The sequence below is a fragment of the Lycorma delicatula genome, chromosome 1 (genome assembly GCF_047948215.1).
Source record: "Lycorma delicatula isolate Av1 chromosome 1, ASM4794821v1, whole genome shotgun sequence".
Classification (NCBI taxonomy): Eukaryota; Metazoa; Arthropoda; class Insecta; order Hemiptera; family Fulgoridae; genus Lycorma; species Lycorma delicatula.
In genome coordinates this window covers 253975346-253999239 of record NC_134455.1, presented here as the reverse complement: position 1 = coordinate 253999239, position 23894 = coordinate 253975346, and the positions used below count along the sequence as shown (strand labels likewise).

The following is a 23894-nucleotide window of genomic DNA, read 5'->3' as shown; positions in this document are numbered from 1 at the left end:
GTGAAAGGAGGCTGAATACACGCATCTTTCGCAGCAGAATCCGCCCTCTCATTACCAAGAATCCCAACATGGCTAGGGATCCAGCAAAAACTTACCCCCTTGTTTCGTTTTTCTAACTCAGCGATTTTATCATAAATGCCAACGACGACAGGATGTCCAGAATAAAGGTTTTCCAACGCCTGGAGAGCACTGTACGAGTCACTGCAAATAAGAATGTTCCTATATTTAGGGCCAACGATATTTAGGATACGATAGAGCCCTATCCACAGCGAGTAGTTTCGCGGTGAACACCAGGTAGGCCAAACATATAAGTCTGTTCATTGAAAACAAAGGCACAACCAACGTTACCGTCATGCTTCGACCCATCAGTGTATAATACCACGTCTGGGTTCAACTTGGTGAGGAGAAACTGGAACACCTGCTGGTAAACAATAGGTGGCATTGATTGTTTATCATACGTTGTAAGATCAAATGTAAAATTTACATGGTTTATTCTCCACAGGGGATTCGAGCACGGACATGATGGAAAGAACGAGGGACTGCCAACATTCATACGCTGCAGCAGATGTCGTGTAAGGACACCCACAGGCGCAGTACAACGTGGACGGTCCTCATACTTCCTCAAATTTGGATTCTTAAGAACTGGGTCAAAAGCTTGGTGATTCGGCTGTCTGCTGAGACGTGCAAAATAAGATAACAAAAGCTGGTCTCGTCTATCCCAAAGTGATGGCTCACCACTGTCTACAAGTAAGCTTGCGATAGGGGTTGATCTAAACGCACCCGTGGCAAGCCGAAGAAAAGAATGATGCACACCGTCCAGCATCTTAAATACGGTTTGATGAGCTGAGGAATGGGCGACACAACCATAATCCAAATGGGAACGAACAAGGGAGTAGTAAAAACGTAACATACACGACCGATCGGCCCCCCAGTTGGTGTTACTTAGGACCCGCATCATATCCAAAAGTTTGGAACACTTTGTCCTCAAATCCCTCATATGTGTGACCCAAGTAAAACGGCTATCAAAAGGCAAACCCAGAAACCTGATGTAAGTAGAGACAGCAATAAGCTCCCTGTTCAGAACCCGCGGATTAGAAGGGTTCCGTAGCCGAGAAAAGACTACACATTTCGTCTTGTCGGGTGAAAATGTGAAACCAGTAGTCTCTGACCAAGCCTCAAGGCGAAATATAGTTCTGCATCAGTCGCTCCGCAGTGGGTGTAGAGCGGCTCGCAACGTAAATAACAAACAGAGACAGGAGCCTGTACACAAGTGGTAATGCTGTTTCTGGCCACAGAAAACAAGGTGGCACTTAATACACTACCTTGCGGTACCCCATTTTCTGAGACGACACTGTCTGAAAGTGAATCGTCTACACGAACACGAAACGTCCGCTGATTTAAGAATCCCCGGATAAAACAAAGCATATTACCAGTGATCTCCCACCTCCGAAGGGTGTTTAGAATGCCACGTCACCAGGCCGTGTCGTATACCTTTTTTATATCGAAAAAGAGAGCAACGAGGTGTTGGCGGTTCAGGAAGGTGTTTTGTATGGCTGTCTCCATCGACACCAAGTGGTCAATGGAAGTTCTCCCATGTCGGAAACCACACTCGTGGTCTGGAATCTCGTGGTCCACACCGAAACGAAGAACAATTGGTTTATGGTCGCTGCCATGAAAATCGTCACAAACAGACCAACCAAAATGAGGGAGTAAAGCCAGCGAACAGGTGGAGAGGTCAATAATAGACATAGTACCAGATGATAAAGACATGAATGTATGAGACCCATCATTCAGCAAACAAAGGTCCAAGTCTTGTCTTACATTATGTACTATATTTCCCCGAGTGGAGCAGAAAGTCGAGCCCCAAGAAACATGGTGGGCTCCCACTATTAATGATGGAGATGGTATTTGTGCGAGGAGGTCTGAGATATCCAGCGCACTGAACTCAGTGTTCGGCGAGAGATATAGATTGCAGATATGCAACTTGAAGGGGACAGAGATCTTCACTGTAACAGCAGGAACGAGAGTGGTCAGTCGAATCCTTGTAGTTGATACCTTATCCTTCAAGAAAATAGCCACTCCACCACTCTCTCTACCATCCACTACACAGTCGAACCTCTCACAAAAGTATCCCCTGAGTGCGATTGGGTCATGTCGCAGAAGATGAGTCTCCTGGAAACACATGACAATCGGATCATGCAGCTGCGCCAGTACTCTAATATCTGCACCTGGGACCGTACACCTCGAACATTCCACTGAATAATGTTCATAAAATTAAAATAAAGTAAAAATAAAAATATAATAACAAATAATAATAAACATAATAAATATACTCAGGAAACTATACAGAATTCAGTGTACGTGATTCTATTTTTCTTTTTTGTGTTCTTCACTTTAGATAACTCCGACGCCTTTGGTTCGGGAGGTTCCTCGACCATATCCTCCAGTATATGGGGTGACGGCAGAGGAGATTTATGAGAACGGGATGTCGCTGCTGACATCCCAGAGTGGGTGGCTATGCGGGTCACTTTCGTGGGGACCTTGTTAGTCGGCTTACTGTCGGCTGTGGTAGCCTCTTCCCGTACCGGCAGCACGTTGGGAACAGGAACTTTTTTATGAACCACACTATTGGATTCAGTTATTGCGACACAGGACTTTTCATTCACCCTTGTCAGCCTGGAAATAGTGGCTGTCGTCAGCACTTTGGGGGTAGGAACTTTTGTACGGACCACACTGCTGGGTTCAGATGTTGCAACATTGTCGTTTCCTTGTCGGCCCGGAAATAGTGGCCGTAAGCGAAGCAATCTGATCAGATAGCATCTGAACGAGCTTCTTAAGTTCCGTGCAGCCAGAGTTAACCACCTTCCTGTATTCCCTGCGTGCAGCCGGGAAGGATAGTTTCTGTTCAGTACAGATACTGAGAATCGCCTTCTCTTCCTTAAAAGTTGGGTAATCTCGGGAGCGAGCCGTATGCGAACCATTGCAGTTCGCACATTTTTCTCTTTCTTCGCAGGTAGCGTCATTGTGGCCTTCAGTAGCACATCGAGCACAGACCTCTGACCTCGAGCAAGATGTTGTAGTGGGACCGTACCTTTGGCATCTGAAACACTGCCGTGGGTTGGGAATGAACTGGCGTACCCGAACGGAGAGGTAACCCACTTTAATCCTCTCTGGAGGAACAGGAAGACCGAACGTCAGTATAAGGGACGGCGTCGGTTCTTCCGTCCCGTTCTGCCGTTTCATCATACGTCTCACCTCTACAACACCTTGAGTACTAAGTTCGTCAGTAATTTTCCTCAAATTCATTTCTAGAAGGTCACGACAAAAAAATCACCCCTCAGCTGGTATTCAGGGTCTTGTGGCATGCCGTACTTACGATTATGCCACCCATATTGGTCAGACGTAACAAAGACCGACTCTGCTCATCGTTATACGTCTCTACCAGAATTGTCCCATCACGTAATTTTTTAATGTTCTTCGAAGAACCAATACACCCTGTGATGCATTTACTAATCAGGAAAGGTGAAACCTTTTAAAGGGAGCCACCCCCTGATTATTCTTAACAACAACAAAGCGGACATTCTTGCACCTAACACCATCTTCATTGGCTGTAGCAAAATTATCCTCGTCAGATGAAGCTGACCGAGGCCTTTTCACAAGACTTGAAGTGGTGGTTTTTTCAGATGGACCACCAACCATCATAGAATTGATTGTAGGAACTGAAATTTTGGTCCCACGAGAACCGGCGATTCAATAGACCACTCCAGCAGAGCGCACGCGTACTGGAGCTAGAGCTAAATACAACTGGGTTTGCTCTGGTGCCCCAAGGACATCGTTCGAGACTCACTAAGTAAAGCCATTCACCCATCGGCACGATAGTTCCCACCTTGGGTTACGGTTGCAGTTCGTACGATGTTGCAACACTATCAAGTGTAAGTGAAAGAGAAAACTGTGTTGGATGTTGTTGTGTAGCCGAGTAAATGTATATGTTGTAATTCATGTAGTGTATCTGGTGTAGCATACGTGTATAATGAAAAGTATTCTGCAGCCAAGTGTGTAGTGGGAAGAAAAGCTGCAGAGGCTAGGTCCGTGGAGACGCCAACCCCCAAAGTCTTAAAGAATAAGACTCCCCTTCGGGGAGCAAGGATGTGGTGCACTGTTAGTTGGCAGTCGCTATAATTGCAGATGGCTGCATCTGTTTGACTCATTAGGTACCTATGACTGAGCCTAGTGTGCCCAATTTGCAAACAACAGATAACAACCTCCTCCTGATGGTTATTTTTGCATGGTGATGCAGTTTTCATAAATGAGCAAAGCTTATTGTTGATGATAGCTTTCCATTCACAAAACAATGCGATTAGTGGAAGGAGACTGGAAACAAGCCTCTTTTGTCACACTATCAGTGTGTTCATTGCCTGAAATTCCAGCATGGCCTGGAATTTCAGCCAAATGAGTCAATTACATTGACTCATTTCTGAAATAACATACTGAATCTCCCAGACAATAGGGTGACTGGAGTACACGTCACTCAATAATTGCCTGTAAGGCACTCATAGAATCTGAACAAACACATACATGTCAAAATATAGGGTTAATTAACTTAGCATACAGCTCCGCAATGAAAATAATGATGATGCTGGGTAGGCAAGTATCATCATTGTTTGGATAGGCCAAACATGTATGTTCTGCTGTCAACCACAAAACATAATTAACATTTTTAGAGCCATCTGTATAAACTATAGCATCAGGATTGACACTATTTATAATATTATAAAAGTTGTTTTGTAAGATTTTTGTGTTCTTATGATAGTGACAAAGACCAAAGCAGTAATTAACAAGGCTACCAAGATGGGTAATACACATGGAGTACACTACAGACTGGAGGTAATCGTGCAATTAGAGTTGAGAAAAGGCACTGAGCTCTGATGCCTAACGGAGCAGTAGATCTTGGTTATTCCTGGTAATGATTAACAAGCTGGTTAGAGAATACCACATCAAAGGTTGGATGATTTGGTTGCACTTCAACGTGAACCATACAGGAGTTATCATTCATTGATAAATGAATGATAGACTGCATCATGATGGAGCATCATCAAAGTGGTGGCCTGTGTCAATGAATAAGCCACACAGTCATAGTCTAAGCAGGAACGGACCAGTAGAACTGCAACATGCATGTACGATTGGCTACCCAATGGGTATGAGAAAGAATTCTAAGCATGTCTAACAATTTTTAGACATTTTACCTGTCCTCTTTCAAATGTGTTACCCATGTTAGTTGTTGGTCAATCCACAATACCAGAAATCTAACCCACCAGCATGCTTCAAGTGGTTCATCATGTAAAAACAGTTGAGGGTCAACAAATTCCCTCAACTGGATAAAGCAAATGCACTTCGTTTTCTTTGGAAAAAACGTGAATAGACGTTTTACTCCAAGATTCTAATCGGGTTATTGTGATTTGAAGCAGTCTCTTGCCTGTAGCTAAAGTTCTCTAAATGCTATGTAAATTGAAATATCTCTGCAAATAAAGAACACGAGTTTCTGCATGCAGTTTGTTATACTACTCATATTTACGGCTATGGGAAACAAAGTAACACTTAGAACAGTTTTATGCAGTACTCACGTTTTCTAGTGTGAAACTTTCAGATAACATTGTTCCAACTTGAACTTGAAAGGACCGATTATTGAGGAAACCTCTGATGAATGCAAGGAGATTCCCTTGTATAACCCACTCATGAAGTGTATTTAGGACTCCCCTCCTACTTATGATGTTGTATGCCTTTTGTAAATCAAAAACTGCCACAATCAGGCCATGGTGAAGTAAAAAGAGGTTTTGAAAAACAGCTTGGCGGAAACCACATTGTTCTGAGGGAATTAGGGCGTTTCTCTTAAGGTGGTACAAACAGACGATAGTCTACCATTCATTCCATCACCTTGCTCAGGGTGCTGGTCAAGGAGGTAGGACGATAACTTGTGGGGCATGATTTATCTTTACTAGATTTCAATATGAGGATCACCAAGAATCTCTGACCAAGAATCTGGAAACACCTGGTCTCTGAATATTTTATTATAGTTATACAAAAGATGTTGTAGTGCAGTATCTGGGAGATGTGGTTACATACTGAGCCTAATATTAACATTTTCGGGGAAAGTATCATGAGAATTATTCAAGCCATTCCTTAGCCCATTATAAGAAAAGGGTAAGTTTAATTCATTTTGCAAGTCCCGAATCACCAGTAGGATTTTTCTACCTGCAACTTATATCTCATTAACTCAGGACTGTAAGATGATATAAGAAATTGCCCTAAATGACCTTTCAAATATGTTTGCCACACAAACTGGTGTGGTAAAAACGACTCTGCCGCTTTCCAGTCCAATTGGCTGCGATGACTGTACTGATCCACACATGGCCTTAATCTTTCTTCATACATCAGATGATGGTGTTGTCCGAGAAATGGATGTGACATGATTCGGCCAAAATTTTTGTTTAGCACACTGCAACACTTGACGGCAAGCAGCTCTCGTGTTGTCAAAAGGACAGGGCAATCAGTCAAAGGTCTTGATTGAAATTACATAAAGCCTTGCGCCAACCTCTTAGTGCATACTTGCAGTCTTCTTCCCACAAAGGAATAGCAGGCTGCCTTCGCTTTTCAGATGTTAAAAGGGATGGAGTCATTTGCATTATTGAAAATTTGATGTGTAAACTTGTAAAGTTGGTGGATCGCTCTACGGCTCTTTCCACACTGGCCAACAGCATCCTTGTACCTGATCCAGTTTCTGAACCACTGATCTGCATGGCTGATTCTGAGGCAAATGACTATTACTGAATGAGATTACAACCGCTCTATGATTGCTTCCAAAGAAGTTTTTTGGAAATGCACTAGGTAAGACATGGGAGTAACATTGTTGAACAAAAGGATAGATCGATGCATGAAAATTTACTTGATAAATATACATGATAGGATGACACAAATGTGTACAATCCATCGTTAAATAAACAGGGATCTATGATCTATTGTTGTTCAATCAACAATAGTGCCTCGGAAAGAACACGATGTTGAGCCCCAAAATAGTGATGGGCATTGAAATCTCCAATTATGTGGCAGAGTGATTGACGCTGTAAAAATAAACTGCACAGATCATTTTCACTGATATTGGAATCTGGAGGAAGGTATAAGTTGCAGATATCATCAGGCACCAATACCTTCAGAGACTGCAGGGATGTTTCTCACTAGCGGAATGTGCGCGGCTATTATGTTTTTCTTCTGGAACAGCTACACCTTCACGCCCTCTCCCCTCAGTTTAATGGTAGCATCTTTTGCGGATACATCTGCACAGGACTACAGGACGCATTGTCCTGAGGACAGAGGTAAGTCTCCTGTAGACACAGTATTAAAGGATCTTCTTCCTTTAGCAGGATTTCAATATCCTCAGAATGAAGACCGCAAACATTCTACTGAATAATTTTTGTAGCCATAAAAAATAGTTTTTTCTGTTATACATAAAAACTCTATGTGCAGTTTACATATAAAATGCAATCTGGTTTTTCTTCTTGGATTTTATGATTCTAAGAAGTGCTTTGCTTCTTTGGGCACTTCATCTGCTCCCATATCCTGTAGAAACCTTGAGATGATGAAGGGAACTTGGAAGCCTGGGAGGGCAGAGATGCCACTTCAGGCGATGATGTTTTAATAGATCCCTTTACAGGGATCTTGGTTGTTTGCTGTGTAAAGGGAGCAACAGGAACGTTATATGCTGGTGTATCGACTGCTAGTGTGGGTTTAGATAAACCACTATCAGATTTTCTGGTAGAAGATGCCTTCTTACCAGTATTCAATGCAGTAATAGCAGATGTGAGGGACTTTACTTGTTCTGACAAAGCTTTAACCATTTTAGTCAGTTCTTACACAAAACACATTCTTGTTCTCTTTGTACATTGTCTGATATAGCCTACACAAAACTAACACCAAGTTATATAGGAATTCTCAAGCTGAAGAAAAATCCAAGCCACAGAGGACACTGCTCAGTACAGATCTCAAGATAGCCTTTTCTTCCTTGTAAAGAGGGATTCCTGAGACCTATTGAATGTGGACCTTTGTAGTTTATACATTTCTCTTCTTCAGTGCATGTGTTATCTTCATGTCCCATACGGCTGCAATGTGCACAAACCTATTCCTTTTGACAACCAATTTTGGTGTGACAGAACCCTGACTCGGAAAGCAGCATCTTGCGTTTGGTACAATTTTTTTGGCAAAGAAAACTTTCTTACAAATGATTATACACAAATAGAAAGGTAACCAACCTTTATTCGATCAGGAATGGTAGAAACAGAACAGATTAGAATGATTGAGGATGTTGGTACGTCAACACTATTCTCCTTTCTCATAATGCTGTACACAGAAGTGACAGCCCATGGTTATAGCTGTGAAATATCATAAGTGATACTCTGCTAATTCAATACTAGCCAAGTCAGGGCAACAACTTAGACCCTTGCTAAAATTCAGCGTATTATGGGCTCTAATATCTCTGCATCTTTCCCTACATTCTTAAGGGCTAGGATTTTTCAGAACTGATCTTCACTACATCCTATGCACTTATTTATTGGAAAGGGAGAAACCTTTGTCAAGGATTTACCTTTCTCATTATATTTAACTGTTGTATGATTTACAAGAATCTGTACATTTATTAACTTACCACTTTCTGGTACATCTCTAATATTTATTTCATGAGAAACATCTTTGACAACGTCAGTTGAAGTCTCTTCAAATGCCCCAGTTTGTTGATTTTCTCAAGTGAACCAACAACAAATGAAAGATTATTGTTTGGAACGGAAATATGGTTCCCACGAACACCGGTGATTTAACAGACCACTCCAGCAGAGCGCACCCATAATGGAGCTAGGGCTGCAGACAATTGGGTTTACCTGGTGTCCAGAGGACATTGTTTGAGACTCACTATATAGACCCATCCATCCACCCATCAAAACAATACTTTTCACCTTGGGTTACAGCTGCCTTCCGAAAGGTATCGCAACATCACCGAGTGTGAGTGTAAGTGTAAGATGTTGTGTAAAAGCATCATGGAATAATGCTTGGACTACATGAATGGTGCATTCACTATAATCTATCAGTATTACTGGGCAACTATATGAACAGCAGTACTTTTCATGTACACGTTGAGTACTCATCAGAAAAAAAATTGTAAAATGGCATACCACATGGCTCGTCACTGAGTGGTACCTTGTGCACTACCACCATCAATAAACTGTACTAGCCATTCCAGCAAAAGTGTTTATATCGATGATCTCGAAATTAGATATGCCAGCAACACTACAATTATGGTGAAGTATAAATTGCAACGAGTGATAAACGCCATTAATAAAGTTGCAAGAAATAATGGTTTCAAAATTTCACCAGAGAAGGCTCAGATAAAGAGAATTATTAGCCCAGCGAGCTGGCCTAATGATTAGCTCATCATCGCAAATCCACTGATTTTGAAGTCGAAAGTTCTAAGGTTCAAAGTAAAGCGAGTTACTTTTATACGGATTTGAATACTAGATCATGGATAACAGTGTTCTTTGGTGGTTGGGTTTCAATTAACCACACTTCTCACAAACAGTTGATCTGAGACTGTACAAGACTACACTTCATTTACATTCATACATATCACCTCATTCATCCGCTGAAGTAATACTTTACGATAGTTCTGGAGGCTAAACAGAAAAAGAGAGATAGAAAAATTACTGCAACTGTATAAAGCATTCGTTCAATCAAAGCTTGATTATGGGTGTATTGTATATATTCATCTGCTAGAAAGTCGCATTTATGAAAATCAGACGTAATACATAACAGGGGAATCAGATATGCCACAGACACTTTCTGTACAAGCCTGGTGACTGGTATAATGTCAAAAGCCGGCATAATACCTGAAATTATAGAACAGAGCTCCTACTGTTAAGATATGGGTCTTTCCTACCCATATAAACAATAAAACATTTAACATCCTTTGGCTGCATAAATGTGTTGCTACCTTTTCAAGACTAGCTGAAATACGATATCTTGAATTAACAAGGAAATATGGAATTGGTTTCATCAACAATTTCTACAAGAGAAATACCGCCATAGCTTTTATCAGTGGTGAGCACAAGACTGGCTCTCTCTTTTGGAGAAATAAAAGAGAAACCAGCAGTGATCATTGAACAGCAATTTTCATCAACCACCAGTAGCTATGAAGGTTATATAAAAATTTACACTGATGGTTCTAAAACCATGTAAATGGTGTTGGATGTTCCATATATATAAATGGAAGAGCCCATTCATGAGACTGCCAGATATGGCAAGCCCATTTAAGGGAATCTATGCAGTGTCTGGCTCACTAACAGGTTCTGGAAGCTGTTAATAAGTGCATATGTGTACCTACACACTACTATCAATACACATGTATTACACAATTCAGCTAATCAAGAAGAACACAACACAGCATACACTACTGATCACCACGCACGCACCCATGCACGCACGCACACACACACACTCTGCAAAACTTACAGACAAGCATAAAACAACACTTACCAATACGGCCTCTGATGTTCTCCAAAGTGATGAGCATGCCATCAGGCACCAAAACAGAGTACTCACAGCTTCAGGGTGCCAGGCCTGTCTCGCCTGGCACCTTCCAGCGTCTCCTTCTTGCATAGGACTCCTCAGCTGCATGTAGCTTTCCCATAATGTTTCTAGCAAAGTCCCGCAATAGCTTTCCAGTCTTTCTCACCCTTCATCAGGATCTGCTGAGCTACATACAGTCTAAACATGCGCTGGTGGCTCAACTTGTCTAGCATTTCTCTCCATTCTCCCTCAAAGTAAAAATAGGAAAACAACAAAAACAGACGTGTTCTGGAGTCTCTGCCATCTTGCACTCAGGACACAGGTCCAAAGAGTTCAGTCCAAACCTATAAAGGTAAGATCTGAAGCCCCCATGGCCTGCCAGGAATTAAGTAAGGCTATATCCCAGCAAGCCATGCGACCTTCCCCACCAACTTCTCAAATCTCCTATTATTTGGCGTGTCCAACGATCCTTAATGCCGCAGTCTCATCTCTCCTGCTAATTTGCCATCATGTATAAGCTCAATTACACATCTCCTCTCATCAGGTGATAAATCTTTCTGCTCTCTTAAACTCTTTCTTTGTGTCAAAACCAAATCGATGGGCATATGTCCTGCCAGCACTTCAGTGGCAGATGTTAAAAATTGTCTAACCAACACTATAAGAAACACGTGGAATAATGAATGGAGAAGGTTAAATATGAAATTAAATGCAATTAACACTTCTACATATAAATGGAACAGTGATGTGAATTGTCTTGCCAAGAACAAGTGGCGGTGACCAGACATAGAATCGGTCACATATGAGTAACAAATTCATAGTTGTTAATCAGCAAAAGAAGACCAATGTGTGGGGTATGTGACAAACAGCATACAGTCTGTATCTACTCGAAACCTCAGAGCATCTACAGGACTTTAGAAAGAGGTATGATCTAACAAATAATATTGTTGCTGATTTAGAAAATGGTAAAGAAGAACAGATAGTTGCTTATCTACATGCCAGAAAACTATTAATTAGTCTGTAAGTCAGTACAACTTTTGCGTTTTTGCTTAAGATTTCTGTATATGAAAATTTCTGTATAAGATTTAATATTTCTCTATATAAGATTTCTCAATATTTTGCACGAACACAAATTTTATTTAGTTATCTAGTACTGTCAAGACTTGCAATTTTTTATTCATTTATTTTTAATGTGTTTTATTTAAATGTCAGGACCCTTTACACCCTCAATGTGTTATTAATGTCGTAAATTTGTTTTTTAAATAAAATTTATGGGCCCTTTACACCCTTACATATGACAAATCTGTTGGTTTTTTAAACTAATTTAAAGAATAAGACAAGGGCTAATAACTGTAAAAGTCGATAAAAAAAAAAAAAAAGTCTGAGATCATGGTACTTTTGCTTACGTTGGCCAGCAGGCATTGGTTTTGCTCAGGAGCTCCATGTGGAATATGGGATTGACAGTCCTGAGCTATATGAGCTGACTGAGGTTGTGCTTCTTGCTTTTACTGTTTGCAGTGGCATTGGGATGCATAACTACAATCTGTTTCGCCGATGCTGGGTGGAATGCGAACGGGAAATGCTCATTCTTCCTCTCTGTTGTGGAGCCGGTTCAAGAGTAGGCTGCTGTGAGCTTGCTCTGCCGAAGTCTTGCGCCACCCAGTATGAGTCTTGTCATGGATTATCCCATGGATAAGGGTCCCATGTGTGAGCCCTGGGATGCTGGTATCATGGGTCAGGCAGTACCTGACTTCCTGGCCTGGGATATATCTGTGAAAAGCGGCTGACTGGGGAAACCCAGGCAGTATCAATAATCTGGGACATGCCCAACCATCTCTATGCCTGCATTTTGTGACATATTGACTGATGAAACTATAGGCTATGGATACTTCAACATCTACAACTTCTGTGGCAGAGGTTCCACGTAAAACCCTACTCATGGAAAGCCTTTGTTTTCAGAAGTGAAGTGAAGGAAGAGTGGAGTACACTCCACTTAACTGCTGATGAATTTCAATAGAAATATATAAAAAACAAATTTCTAAGTAAACAAATCTTGTCCATAGTGAACAAATCATGAGTTGACTTCTAATTTAAACATCACATCCAACTTTGTAATATGCATAAAATATTGGACTTACCATTTTTCTCATCTCATGATCTAGCTGATTTTTGTGTGTAAGATTTGGCACCAGTAACCTAGGTTACTAAGGAAATGAATGTTCTAATTTTACTGCTCGTAAAATAATACTTATATGAAGTTACATTCAATTATGCAGAATTAACAGCAGTAACAGATTTTACACTTTTCTAAAATGACCAAATTTCTCACACCAATCATAATAATAATAGATGCTCTCACCTGAAATCCTACAAGCTGCCAATGAGATCCAAATTGAGGACAATCACTAGCTGAACCAGTCAACTGTTTGAACACTGATTGTATCATTCGCCAGTGAACTGAGTCATCCCAGTTAAATGTACCTGAAAAGATTTACTAGGATTAATTAAATATTATTATTCAATAAACAATATTAGATTATATATAGCAACAGCCATTATGGTAACATAATGACAGTCAACAATATCCTTCACTGATGATGAAGATAGTTTTCTTCTTCTTTTTTTAATCAGAACAATTTAAAAGTTTATCACTTGTTTAAAAAATAAAGTTACAAAAATTGGATCATATAATTATATAAAAAACCAAAACTAACACTGATCAAACAGGGGGAATTTTCAAAGGTGTAATGAACAAAAAAAAAATACTCCGTAATAATATACTAAAATTTACCAACCATTTAACAGTCGCAAAATAGAAAAACTATCACTAAATACCTAATAAACTACCTAAATACATAAAAAAGGTCCCCCCCCTGTTTGACACATGTGAAACTATCACAACATTGATAGATAACAATCAAAATAAAATCTAAAACCCTTTTAAACCATCCTAATTTCAAAAAAATGTTTCACTTAAAATACCTTCAGTTGAAACCAGACTGCAAAACAGCAGAACTAAGTTATTAAGGTAGGTCATAAAAAAAATTGAAGTATAAAAGATAAGTATAACAGAATTTTTTATATTTAATAAGTTTTTCATAAAAAAAGGTTAGTAGAATATTAGTAATTAGTGTACGTAAAAAAAAATCTTATTTGGCAATGTACAAAACAATTATTATCAACCTCATCCAGTAAGGATCCGACTGTGCAATTGCAGCTCGTTTGGTTGGTCTAGTGTGGTGCAATTAGTTTTTAACCTTGATTTCAATGAATTTTAACATTTTACTTTCTTTCAGGGAGACTGATTTTTTGTATAGGCAATGAGGAGAACTGGCTTTCCTTCTGATTAGAGACAGCATATTCTTTGTTTCTGTCTGTCCAGTTTAACACTTGCACCTTCTCCTCAATCTCTATTTTCATAACTTTCGTGATAGACTGTGGATCATCTCATGATATTCTATAAGATGGGTGCTTTATCAGAGCAGGTACCACAACATTTTTTTCAAGTAATTTTAAAATGTCTAGTTTTTTAATTTTTTTTTTTGGAGAAGATTCAATTAAGTAGGAATTAAAAGAACAAATGTTGATAATGGATATCTTCTCATTCCTCATTCTGAAAAATACTTCCTATAATATTCATTAAGATTATCATTTCACTTTTCATATGCTTATAGTAAGCAATCATTTCAGAAATTGCAAAAGCTGCGGTTTTTTATTTTAAATTTCATTTTTTTAAGAATAAAGTGGCATTATTACTAGTAATTAAATCACTAGTAATAATTATAGATATATATATAATAATTATAATTACTAGTTATTTATCACTAGTAATAATGTCACTTTATTCTAGTGATTAAATCATTAGTAATCAGCATTGCCTTGAAAGTGATATACTGATAAAAGAATTATAGTATTATTCTTTTTATGTAGATTAGTCTTAATTGTTAAATTTTTGGTAAATCAATCCAAACGTTCTCCAAAAGTTTTAGGGCAGATGAGATGGTGCTTTAATATTTTTTCTGCTCAATTAATGTAAATCATTTTTTCTTAATATTTTGACTACCTCAAATAAAGTATATAAATTATTACATGTAATACAGTTAGATTTAAATATTAGGTTACAGACCCAAACCAGTGCTTGGGTTAGTACTGAACACTTTTTTATAAGTTATGTAATTTAATACCTTTAATAACTCTCACCGCACTATAAATATATATAGTTCTGGCATAAACTATATATAAATTTTAAATCATATTTTTCAGACTTGTTCGGTATACACATTAAATTTAAAAACCACTCAAAAACCATTATAAAAATTTCAATGACTATTCCATTTAAACAAATTGAATAATGCATTTAAGAACTTTTACTGACCATCAGAAAATTTTTAAGATGCAAAAAAATGGGTCAGTTTTGTGTTTATCTCTATCCATAAAATCTTCTCAAATCTTTCTGATGATAGATGAGTCAAAAAAGTTTTCAGTCATAATTAAAAGGTGCTTTTATATCATTATTATTTGATTTAAATGCCACAATATTAAGGGGTACAACAAAACTGTTGAACTTTTAGAGATGCAGTATCCTAGTTCTAGTCCATTGAAATTTTTAAGTTTTGTCCAGATACTTTTCTTGTAAGTTTTTTGTTAGCTTATTTAATTATTATAAAAGAATATTAGAAGAAAATATTTTTGTCAAGCTTGTAGAATTTCAATGCCGTCATCATAAAATAGACCAAAGTAACCTGTGAACTACAATTTTAATTGTTTCTCTTATTGACAGAGGTTGTTGATGATAGATAGATGGATGGATGGATGATGGTGGTGCTGGTGATGATGATGATGTTTCACTAATTTTTTTCATTTTTATCTGCACGTCCAAAAAATAATAGTGTATAAAATAACAATTTTCTGCAATATCACTGGGTTAACATCATCAATAACAACTAAATATAGTGATTTAAAGATTTCTCATTAAACACATTTTAGCTGCAACTGTCTGAAATGTCAGCAATTAATAATAATGTTACATTCAGAACTCTCAATCAATTTATTGACATTAGCATCAAAATTAATTTTTAAATAGTTAAATTTTGATAACTCTCTAGAGTCCATTATAATATTTATTACATGAAAATAACAAAAGAAAAAAGTGAAAATAAGAAAAATTAAACACAATATCAACTGTAAAATGTAATGATTCTAACAAGATCGCCGTTGCTGGGTGCCTTGGGGAATGCTGGAAGTTGTTGCTTGATGGCAGCACAGGTGAACCCTAGACACGCGCAGTGATGTATACTTTAGGGTGGTTCCATCACTGCATAGTATTTGGGGGAGGGTTTTTAGTGGGTCCCTGTCTTGATAGGAAAGCACACATACCCAGTAATATGGGCTACTGAGTGTCTGGTTGTAGATTTTCCTTCCTCTGACGCAAAAAAAAAAAAAAAAAAATATTAACAATGATATGTAACAAACAAACAAACAAAAGGAATGATAAATAACTCAAATTTCACTGTAGACACTTAAAGTAATATAGCAGCTGCCTTGAAAATAAACAAATCAGTTTTCTCCACTTCAGCCTGAGTGGTGAAGAGTAAAGAAATGAAGGAATGGTTCCAGGTGTGTTATAAGTTCTTTATGTTAATACAATTGCATACTATTTACTTAATTATAAATATATTTTTATATTTTTTGTCATAAATAGAGCACATTTATTAAAGCAGTAAGTCTTTTTTTACAATACCTGAAATATATATATCCTACCCTGTTATAGGGGATTTGTATGTGGGTCTGTGTGTGTGTCCGTCCCCCTTAGCTTAGCACCGGAATGTATTGATCACTAGCGGAAAATACAGATTTGTTAGTACATGTCACGTGGTGGTCAGGTGTGTATATACTTGTTATATTACTATATATCAATATATACGCAAAAAATTTATTAATAAGATATTTTTTTATTTATGTGATTGTTTTTCTTCATAAAATAATGAACTATAACCAAAAAGTAAGCACCGAAATGTACCGATCACTAGCGGAAAATACAGATTCATTAGTATTAATTTCTAGGTTAAGTTTCTAATTTAACTTTTATGATATCAATTTTCATCATTCAAAAAAATAAAAATAATTTTACACAGGAGGTAATCAATTTTGGACACCTAATAATCCAATTCCAAGACGGCGCCCGCCCGGAGTGCTAGCTGCGGAGGGTGTGCCTATGGCACACCTCCTCTGCAGCTAGTACATATATATATATATATATATATTCAAATATTATACGTATATAAAAATGAATGTTCGTTTGTTTGTCCCATATGCATTCCTATACCATTCATTCGCTTGCAATGAAACTTTTGTAAGTTTTAGGCTCGCCCATGAGGGTTTTTAAATTGGTTTAGACCCGCTAGGTGGTGCGGGGGTCAAGATATTTAAAAAAATGTATTTTTGTTGCAATTTGGTTCCTATTCAGAATATATCTATTAGTTACATGAAAGGAAATATTTTTGTGAAAAAGGGAATTTGAGTTAGGGGAAGGGGTTAAAATTGGAAGAGGGAAAATATTAAATGCTAAATTTTTTGATGTTCCCTAATTTTCAGTTTTTAATGTTTTATGAAACTTTCATTTGTGTCTATTTTTCATATAGTGTTTCTAAAATGGTGGGCTGGCTATACTATTTTATAATTTACTTCCTTTGATATTAATTTACAATACTAGAATTAAAAATAAATAAAAATAATTAATATTTAATCGAATTGAATGTAAAGTGGAAAACATGAAAACAAACACAAAATTACATCAATTTTCTGCTATTACTCAGCTATTTGTTAAGCAATTTAAAAAAATTAAAATGTCATTTTGTTCCAAGGGCTTAATAGTTCAGCAAATAATATAAATTTTGATAAAACTAATTTTTATGGAGATATAATGGATTGAAAAATAAACATGGCCGCCATTTTATAATTTGCAAAGGTATTTAATTTCTGATTTTTTGCTAATTTTAAAACTTTATTACCAAGACGCTTACCACATATTAATGTAATTCCTCTATCGTTACTTGAGATATAAATTTTTATATAAAAATAACAAAATAGCTGACAGGAGGAGACAAAGGAGAAATCACCATTTTTCCTAAGGATACTTTTCGTTTACTTTTACAAATAGAATCCGAAAAAGTCTAGCCAGCCCACCATTTTAGAAACACTCTGTATACTCAAATCTAGCAATATGGAAGCATTGCCAGGTCAGCTAGTAGGTTACATAGATAGGCAAGATTACACTTTATGTATTTTTTTATTGTTATTGATTTTAATTTTTTTATTTAACACATTTTAAGCAGTCACCAATTTTCTAATAAAAAATTTGAGTCTAAAATGGTATTTTATCATAAGAAGCAACATTCACTGATGATCAATTTTTCTTTCAGTTAATGAGAATTCTACCAAAAACTAGCAAGATAAAATTTAAGTGATTTAAACAATTAAGCATTCGAGGAGCATTTTACCATTCTACTAAATATCACAAATCTAAAGTATTGAAATATTTTAGTATTGTCTCTATTGGATTTAACTGAGAGAAAGGACAGTCTAATTTTAAACTGAATGAAAGACTAATGTATAACTCAGTGGTTTGTTTGACAGTTATTTTATGTCTTACAATCAGTAAGTCCTGATTGAAATCCATTTGAACCAGGATTTATTTATCTATAATTTCATTTATCTTCACTAAATTAAGATGAAATCCTTATAAAAAATCTCCAGAACTTTGAAGAATTCATAAAAAGTCCTTTTTAATTCTTAAAATCCTACATCCTAAGTATTATGCAGAATATAACAAAAAAGATGCTATGATTCCTTATTGCAAAGCACATAAAGGTCAGAGGTAATTTAGTTTAAAAATAAAAAAAATAATTTTATTACAGACATGTAGATAAGGTAATTATTATGATGATATCAAAATAACACTTGGTAAAATAGTAGAACCTTACAAACAACAATTCATTAATATTCTCCTAAAGAAATTTCATGAAGAAACAAATATTTTAAGAATAATAATTCTACCTTGTCCCTACTTAAGAATGGAAAAGTTCAGGTTTTAATTCATGTTACAATATTTTTTAAGTTTTCTAGTTTCTAGTTTTGCCCCTGCTAAGGAAATAGTCTTATTTTATTTAATTAACCAATGAGGGGGACAAAAGAGATAAAATTTCAAATAATGAATATTCTCATTAAATAAAAAATAATGAAGTAAAAATGTTTTATGAGCTTTAACATACTATGTCACAACAGCAACGTAACAAAACATCCTGGTCAGACATTATACTCATAATTCAATTAAACTTTAATCATTCATATTCCTTATAAATTATTACTTAAAATTTCATATTACTCAGACAACAAATACTACTTATACTAATGATTCTAAACCAAAAGCAATCAGGTTTATTTAAAACCAAATAATCTATGTTGCCAGTATCAGAGTGCAGTGGCTGAACTGATCCCTGAAATTAAACAGCGGTTGCATATACTGTCTCTAAAGAATTCTTGTTTCTGATCTTGTACACTTATAAATTTGAAGTGAATTACAAGATGTTATAAAAATAATAAAGCTTTTCATATCCATTAGATGACTACAGAAAAAAAAAATAAAATTGAAAAAATTTCCATAGATACAACACCAAATTTAAATTATGGATTGCTATAAAAGCTCATATAAAAACACCAACTCAAAAATTAAAACAAATTATATGTTATGCCAGTGCCAAAGATACAATGAAATAGTGCAGAACTACTGTCCTTTTTTTGTTGGAACTGCAATACCAAACAAATACCTGATAAAAGATAGACACCTTACAAGAGGTAAAGTTTTTTACTTAAGTTCAAGAACAGTTTATAAATTTCTTAAAAAAAATTTTAATTATCATCAAAACAAACAACTGAAATAAAATTTAACAAATGAGAATTATTCAACAGTACCATATATATCTCTCTGTCTGTCATTTGTTACAAAAGTAGTTTAGAATTGAAAATAACTGTAGAGTAGAAAATTGGTTGTACTAAAAAAATTTGCTAATTTACAATTCAGCATAAAATAAAAACTTAAAATTATCAATGTAGCTGATATTGTTAAATATGTTAACAATCATTGTTAATCTACACAGAACTTGTCCAACATCTTGGAAAATGGGAACCGATTTTTTTGTTTGTTTTTAAATACCTCAAAATAGTACAAATACAAAATAGCACCTTCACTAACCTAAACTTTAAGGTACTCAAGAGTGTCAAATATTGCACAATAATTACATTTTTTATAATTTAAAAATTGTAAAATTATGATACATATGTACTTAGTAAAGTTTAATCAAACATTTTCATTAGGGAACTAATGAAATTAGTTCCCTAATATAAAATAGTTATAAATTAGTTCCCTAATTGGTAATATTTGTTCACAAAAAATATTGTAATAACTTTCAAGTCTAAAAAACCTAATACCATAAATGAATTATAAAAATCAATGTTTTTTTCAAATTCGAAAAAACCACATAGAATATTTAAGCACAATATAACAAGTAACTCATAAAAAGTAACAAATTGGAACTGGCTCCTACTTTATGGCAATATCATCACCTGCAAATAAGATGTTATAAAAAAAATCTACAACTGCATAAAATTTCTAATGTTATTAATTTAAATTAAAATGTTATTAATTTCTACAATGGTGTACAAATGAGTGCAAGTATTTGAAAAGCTGCACACAAAGTTAGCAATTTTAAAAAATTCTGATTTTTAATTTGGGTGATTTTTCTATTTTTTCAAACTCGAATAGCAAATTTCATCTGTGTAACTGGGGACTGGGGCAAACAGTTTTTTATATTTTACATGAAAATTGATATAGCAATTTTTGGGGATAATATGACTGGCATACATATTTCCTTAGCTCAGCAAAGAGAAATATCATGCTGAAAGATATAAAATTTTCAAAATGAACTATAGATTACAACATTAACAAGCATTTTAAGTAACACAAAAGCAATATGATTTTATTTTATTGTATCTTATTCAAAAAATTAGTTTTAAATAATCAGACTTGTCACTATAAACAAATACATACGTACAGATATAAACGTGTGTGTATAATGTGTGCAAGGATGTATAAGTTTGTAAACTATAATTTAGAATGTTGTATACGTGGTATAATCTATAAAATATTTATTCTGTAATGTGTTTTGTTACATGAATTAGTATCTATCTTGGAGCAGTTTCCAAATCGAGAAAAATGGAGCCAAATTGAACCATCCATAATGAATCCATGGTAAATAACTTGCTTTCATACCTAATAAACAGCATAAGATAACAATAAAAATAGAGTTAGAAAATTATTCATTTTTGTGCAAAAAATGTTACTACAACCCTCCAGTGGTGTTTGACTGAACATTCTGAATGACTGGATGCTGCCAAATTTTGCACAATTGTGGGCTCTTAAAAAGTAATATTCCACTTTTGATCCTGGATAAAAATAATCTTTCAAGAAATTGTGGGTGGAACGTGTACTAATGCTTCTTGGGCATCTTCAGGAAGTACTTTGGTTAGGATTTGTTTATCTTCACGACCTCTCTATGGGTAGATCATTCCTATCACTCTACCTTTTTTTCTTCTTCAAAATCTTTTCTGTAGTATTGTTTATCATAATCATGGATTTTGTCGAGAAACCCATGAAATTCTAGTGCCACAATTGAGTTACTGTTTCCATGGGAGTTTTGTGGATTAGTGGAAGTGGCTTTGCTTATGAACTTATCCCGGGGTTCTTTTTTCCATCTGGTATCAATACAAAACACCTGAGCTTGAATTTCTCAGGTAGCCTTATCAAGTAACACACAACCAAGTATTCACTTCTAAAATGTATAAAATAGAACAAAATATATAAAAATTATCTTTTTTTTTAAATTTATTGAGTAAATCAGAAACGTTTTATGGTACTAAACAATAAGAAAAGAAATGCATACTCTGATAAAAACTTTGCCAAGGTATCTGTAAGTAAGATGAAACCACATAAATGGCAACACTATGGTCAACTTTACTAACCCTTTATATACAATGTTCATAAAAACTGTTTCAAGAATTCACAGAATCGTCCTCAATATCAAAATAAAGAAAAAACTTTATATCAACATATTATGTTTGGAAATTCTTAATTTACTCTGTATCCAACATTTTGTACTTTTAACATAAAAATTTATTTCTCAGAAATGGTTGTTAATCATATCAAGATGAAATCTCACTGTGCTAGGGTATGTAGAAGTTTGCTTATATAAAAGTAATGAACCTGATATCACAATCAATTTTAAATGGCGGCCATATAAACTATTTAATGTTTAATATTATTGCAATTGCTGTTTTATTTAGTGTTTTACAAAAAATGTTAAGCATTTTATGACAAAGAAAATGACACCTTATTTATCCAAATCTATTCATATATAAAAAAATTCTGGAAAAAATTGTACAAGTGAATCACTCTAGATTAAAAATCTAGTTAACATTTTCTCTTGAATAAAATTAAATATAACTTCACACGATCTCAACTACAATAATTTTGTTAATATTATCATATAATTTAATAATATTGAAAATATTACTTCAACAAAGAAATTATTATTATTGTAATAAATAAAACATTGAAAAATAATTTGTATTACGCATTTTTCATTTAATGAACAGACACTGGTAATTAAACAAACAGTTTTTCTTTTTTCAATTAAAATTAATTTACAATAATAAATTATCATATAATATAATAAAATATTAATAAAAGGAACTACAGTAGCTGTTCAAAATGGTGGCCCTCATTCAAAATACATGCATCCAGGCGTTTTTTTTTCAATAATTGCTGGAGTCTTTCAAAGATGCCAGGTATCTGACGAATCCTCTCAATCCATTTAGAATTCTTGTGCACAATTCTTCTATGGTACCTAAAGGGATACAAGTTTCTTTTAAATGGCCTCATAAAAAAGTCACAAGGATTGATATCAGGAGACCTTGCAGTCCATGCTACTGGGCCTTCTCAACCAATCCATCTGTTTAGATGCTTCATTTAGGATTTTGAACGTGTTATTTGTAATGAGCTGGGGCCTCATCCAGCATGAAACTACATTTTTTGCATGTATTTAGTGGCAAATCTGAGTACAGAGCATTACTATAGAGCATTCCAGGTAAAAAAAAAAAGACAAAACAAGTGGTTACCCAGAATAACACCGTATGTTTACAGAAAACTGATATTGGTGATGGTTCTCGGAAATGGCATGAGGGTTTTGAACTGACCACATGTACGTGTTAAGTACGGTCGATCTTGTAAATTTGGCTTCATCGGGAAAGAAAATACCATTCAAAAAATTTGGATTAGCACATTTTCAGATAGGCCATTGGCACAGCGAGTATAATGTTGAGATGAAGTAATCTTGTATTCACTGATAGCATGGAGTTGCTGCTCAAGCAAAACCTTCTAAACTGTTGCTTTCCTAACACTGAACTCCAAATCTATTATTAACAACAGTTTTTATGAACTCTCTCTACACGTGCACACACACACAATTAATCATATTTATAAAAAATTTATTTTACATAATCATCTAGAACCACAGTTATAATTTGTTTGTATAGTTCAGAAGTGTTTAAATACATAATTATTAGGTTAAAAATCTATGTCATGCATTCCTTTTTTGTTAGTATTTATTAGTCCATGTCCATTGCAATTTTTACATAGTTGGATGAAGTATATTTTAACTGTTTTATTTAGTGATATTTTTAAACTGTTACTTAAAGTTGCCTAGGGATAGATGTGTTATTTTCATTTACTTTTAATTTGTGTAATTACAGTATTGTAAGAGTTACATACATTAAATTAGAAAGTCAATTATGATTTTTGTTCTGGTAATCTTCCAGGTATGTAAGAATCAACTTAAATTCAAATAGAAAATAAAAAACATTCACAATAACAATGAAGAAGTATTAAATAATAAATTATTCAATAATAAAGAAAAACTTATCGACTGTACAAAAATTATGCTTGAACAAAAAATATGAATTTCCAGGTAAAATTAAAAATGATCACTATTCACAATTAAAAAAAATAAAACATTTTGCCAAAATAAACCCACAAAATATTTTTATTAAACAAGCATATTTATTAATTTCATTCATAACATATTCATATTGCGTGATTAAATTTTATTAATAAATACAGTAATAATACTAGCAGTAGTATTAATCATAAATTTTTGTATGATTTCTTTTTAACACTAGTTTAC

At 35.1% G+C, this 23894-nt stretch overlaps 1 protein-coding gene across 3 annotated transcripts in view; it reads right to left on the bottom strand.

Annotated features, from left to right (window-relative positions):
• LOC142330481 (ELMO domain-containing protein 3-like) overlaps positions 1–23894 on the bottom strand; it is a 49748-nt gene that overhangs the window by 12819 nt on the left and 13035 nt on the right. For all 3 annotated transcript variants that reach the window (XM_075375758.1, XM_075375764.1, XM_075375773.1), the window contains one exon: positions 12959–13080. In XM_075375758.1, the coding sequence (XP_075231873.1) occupies positions 12959–13080 (122 nt within the window). The remainder of the gene's footprint in view (positions 1–12958; positions 13081–23894) is intronic.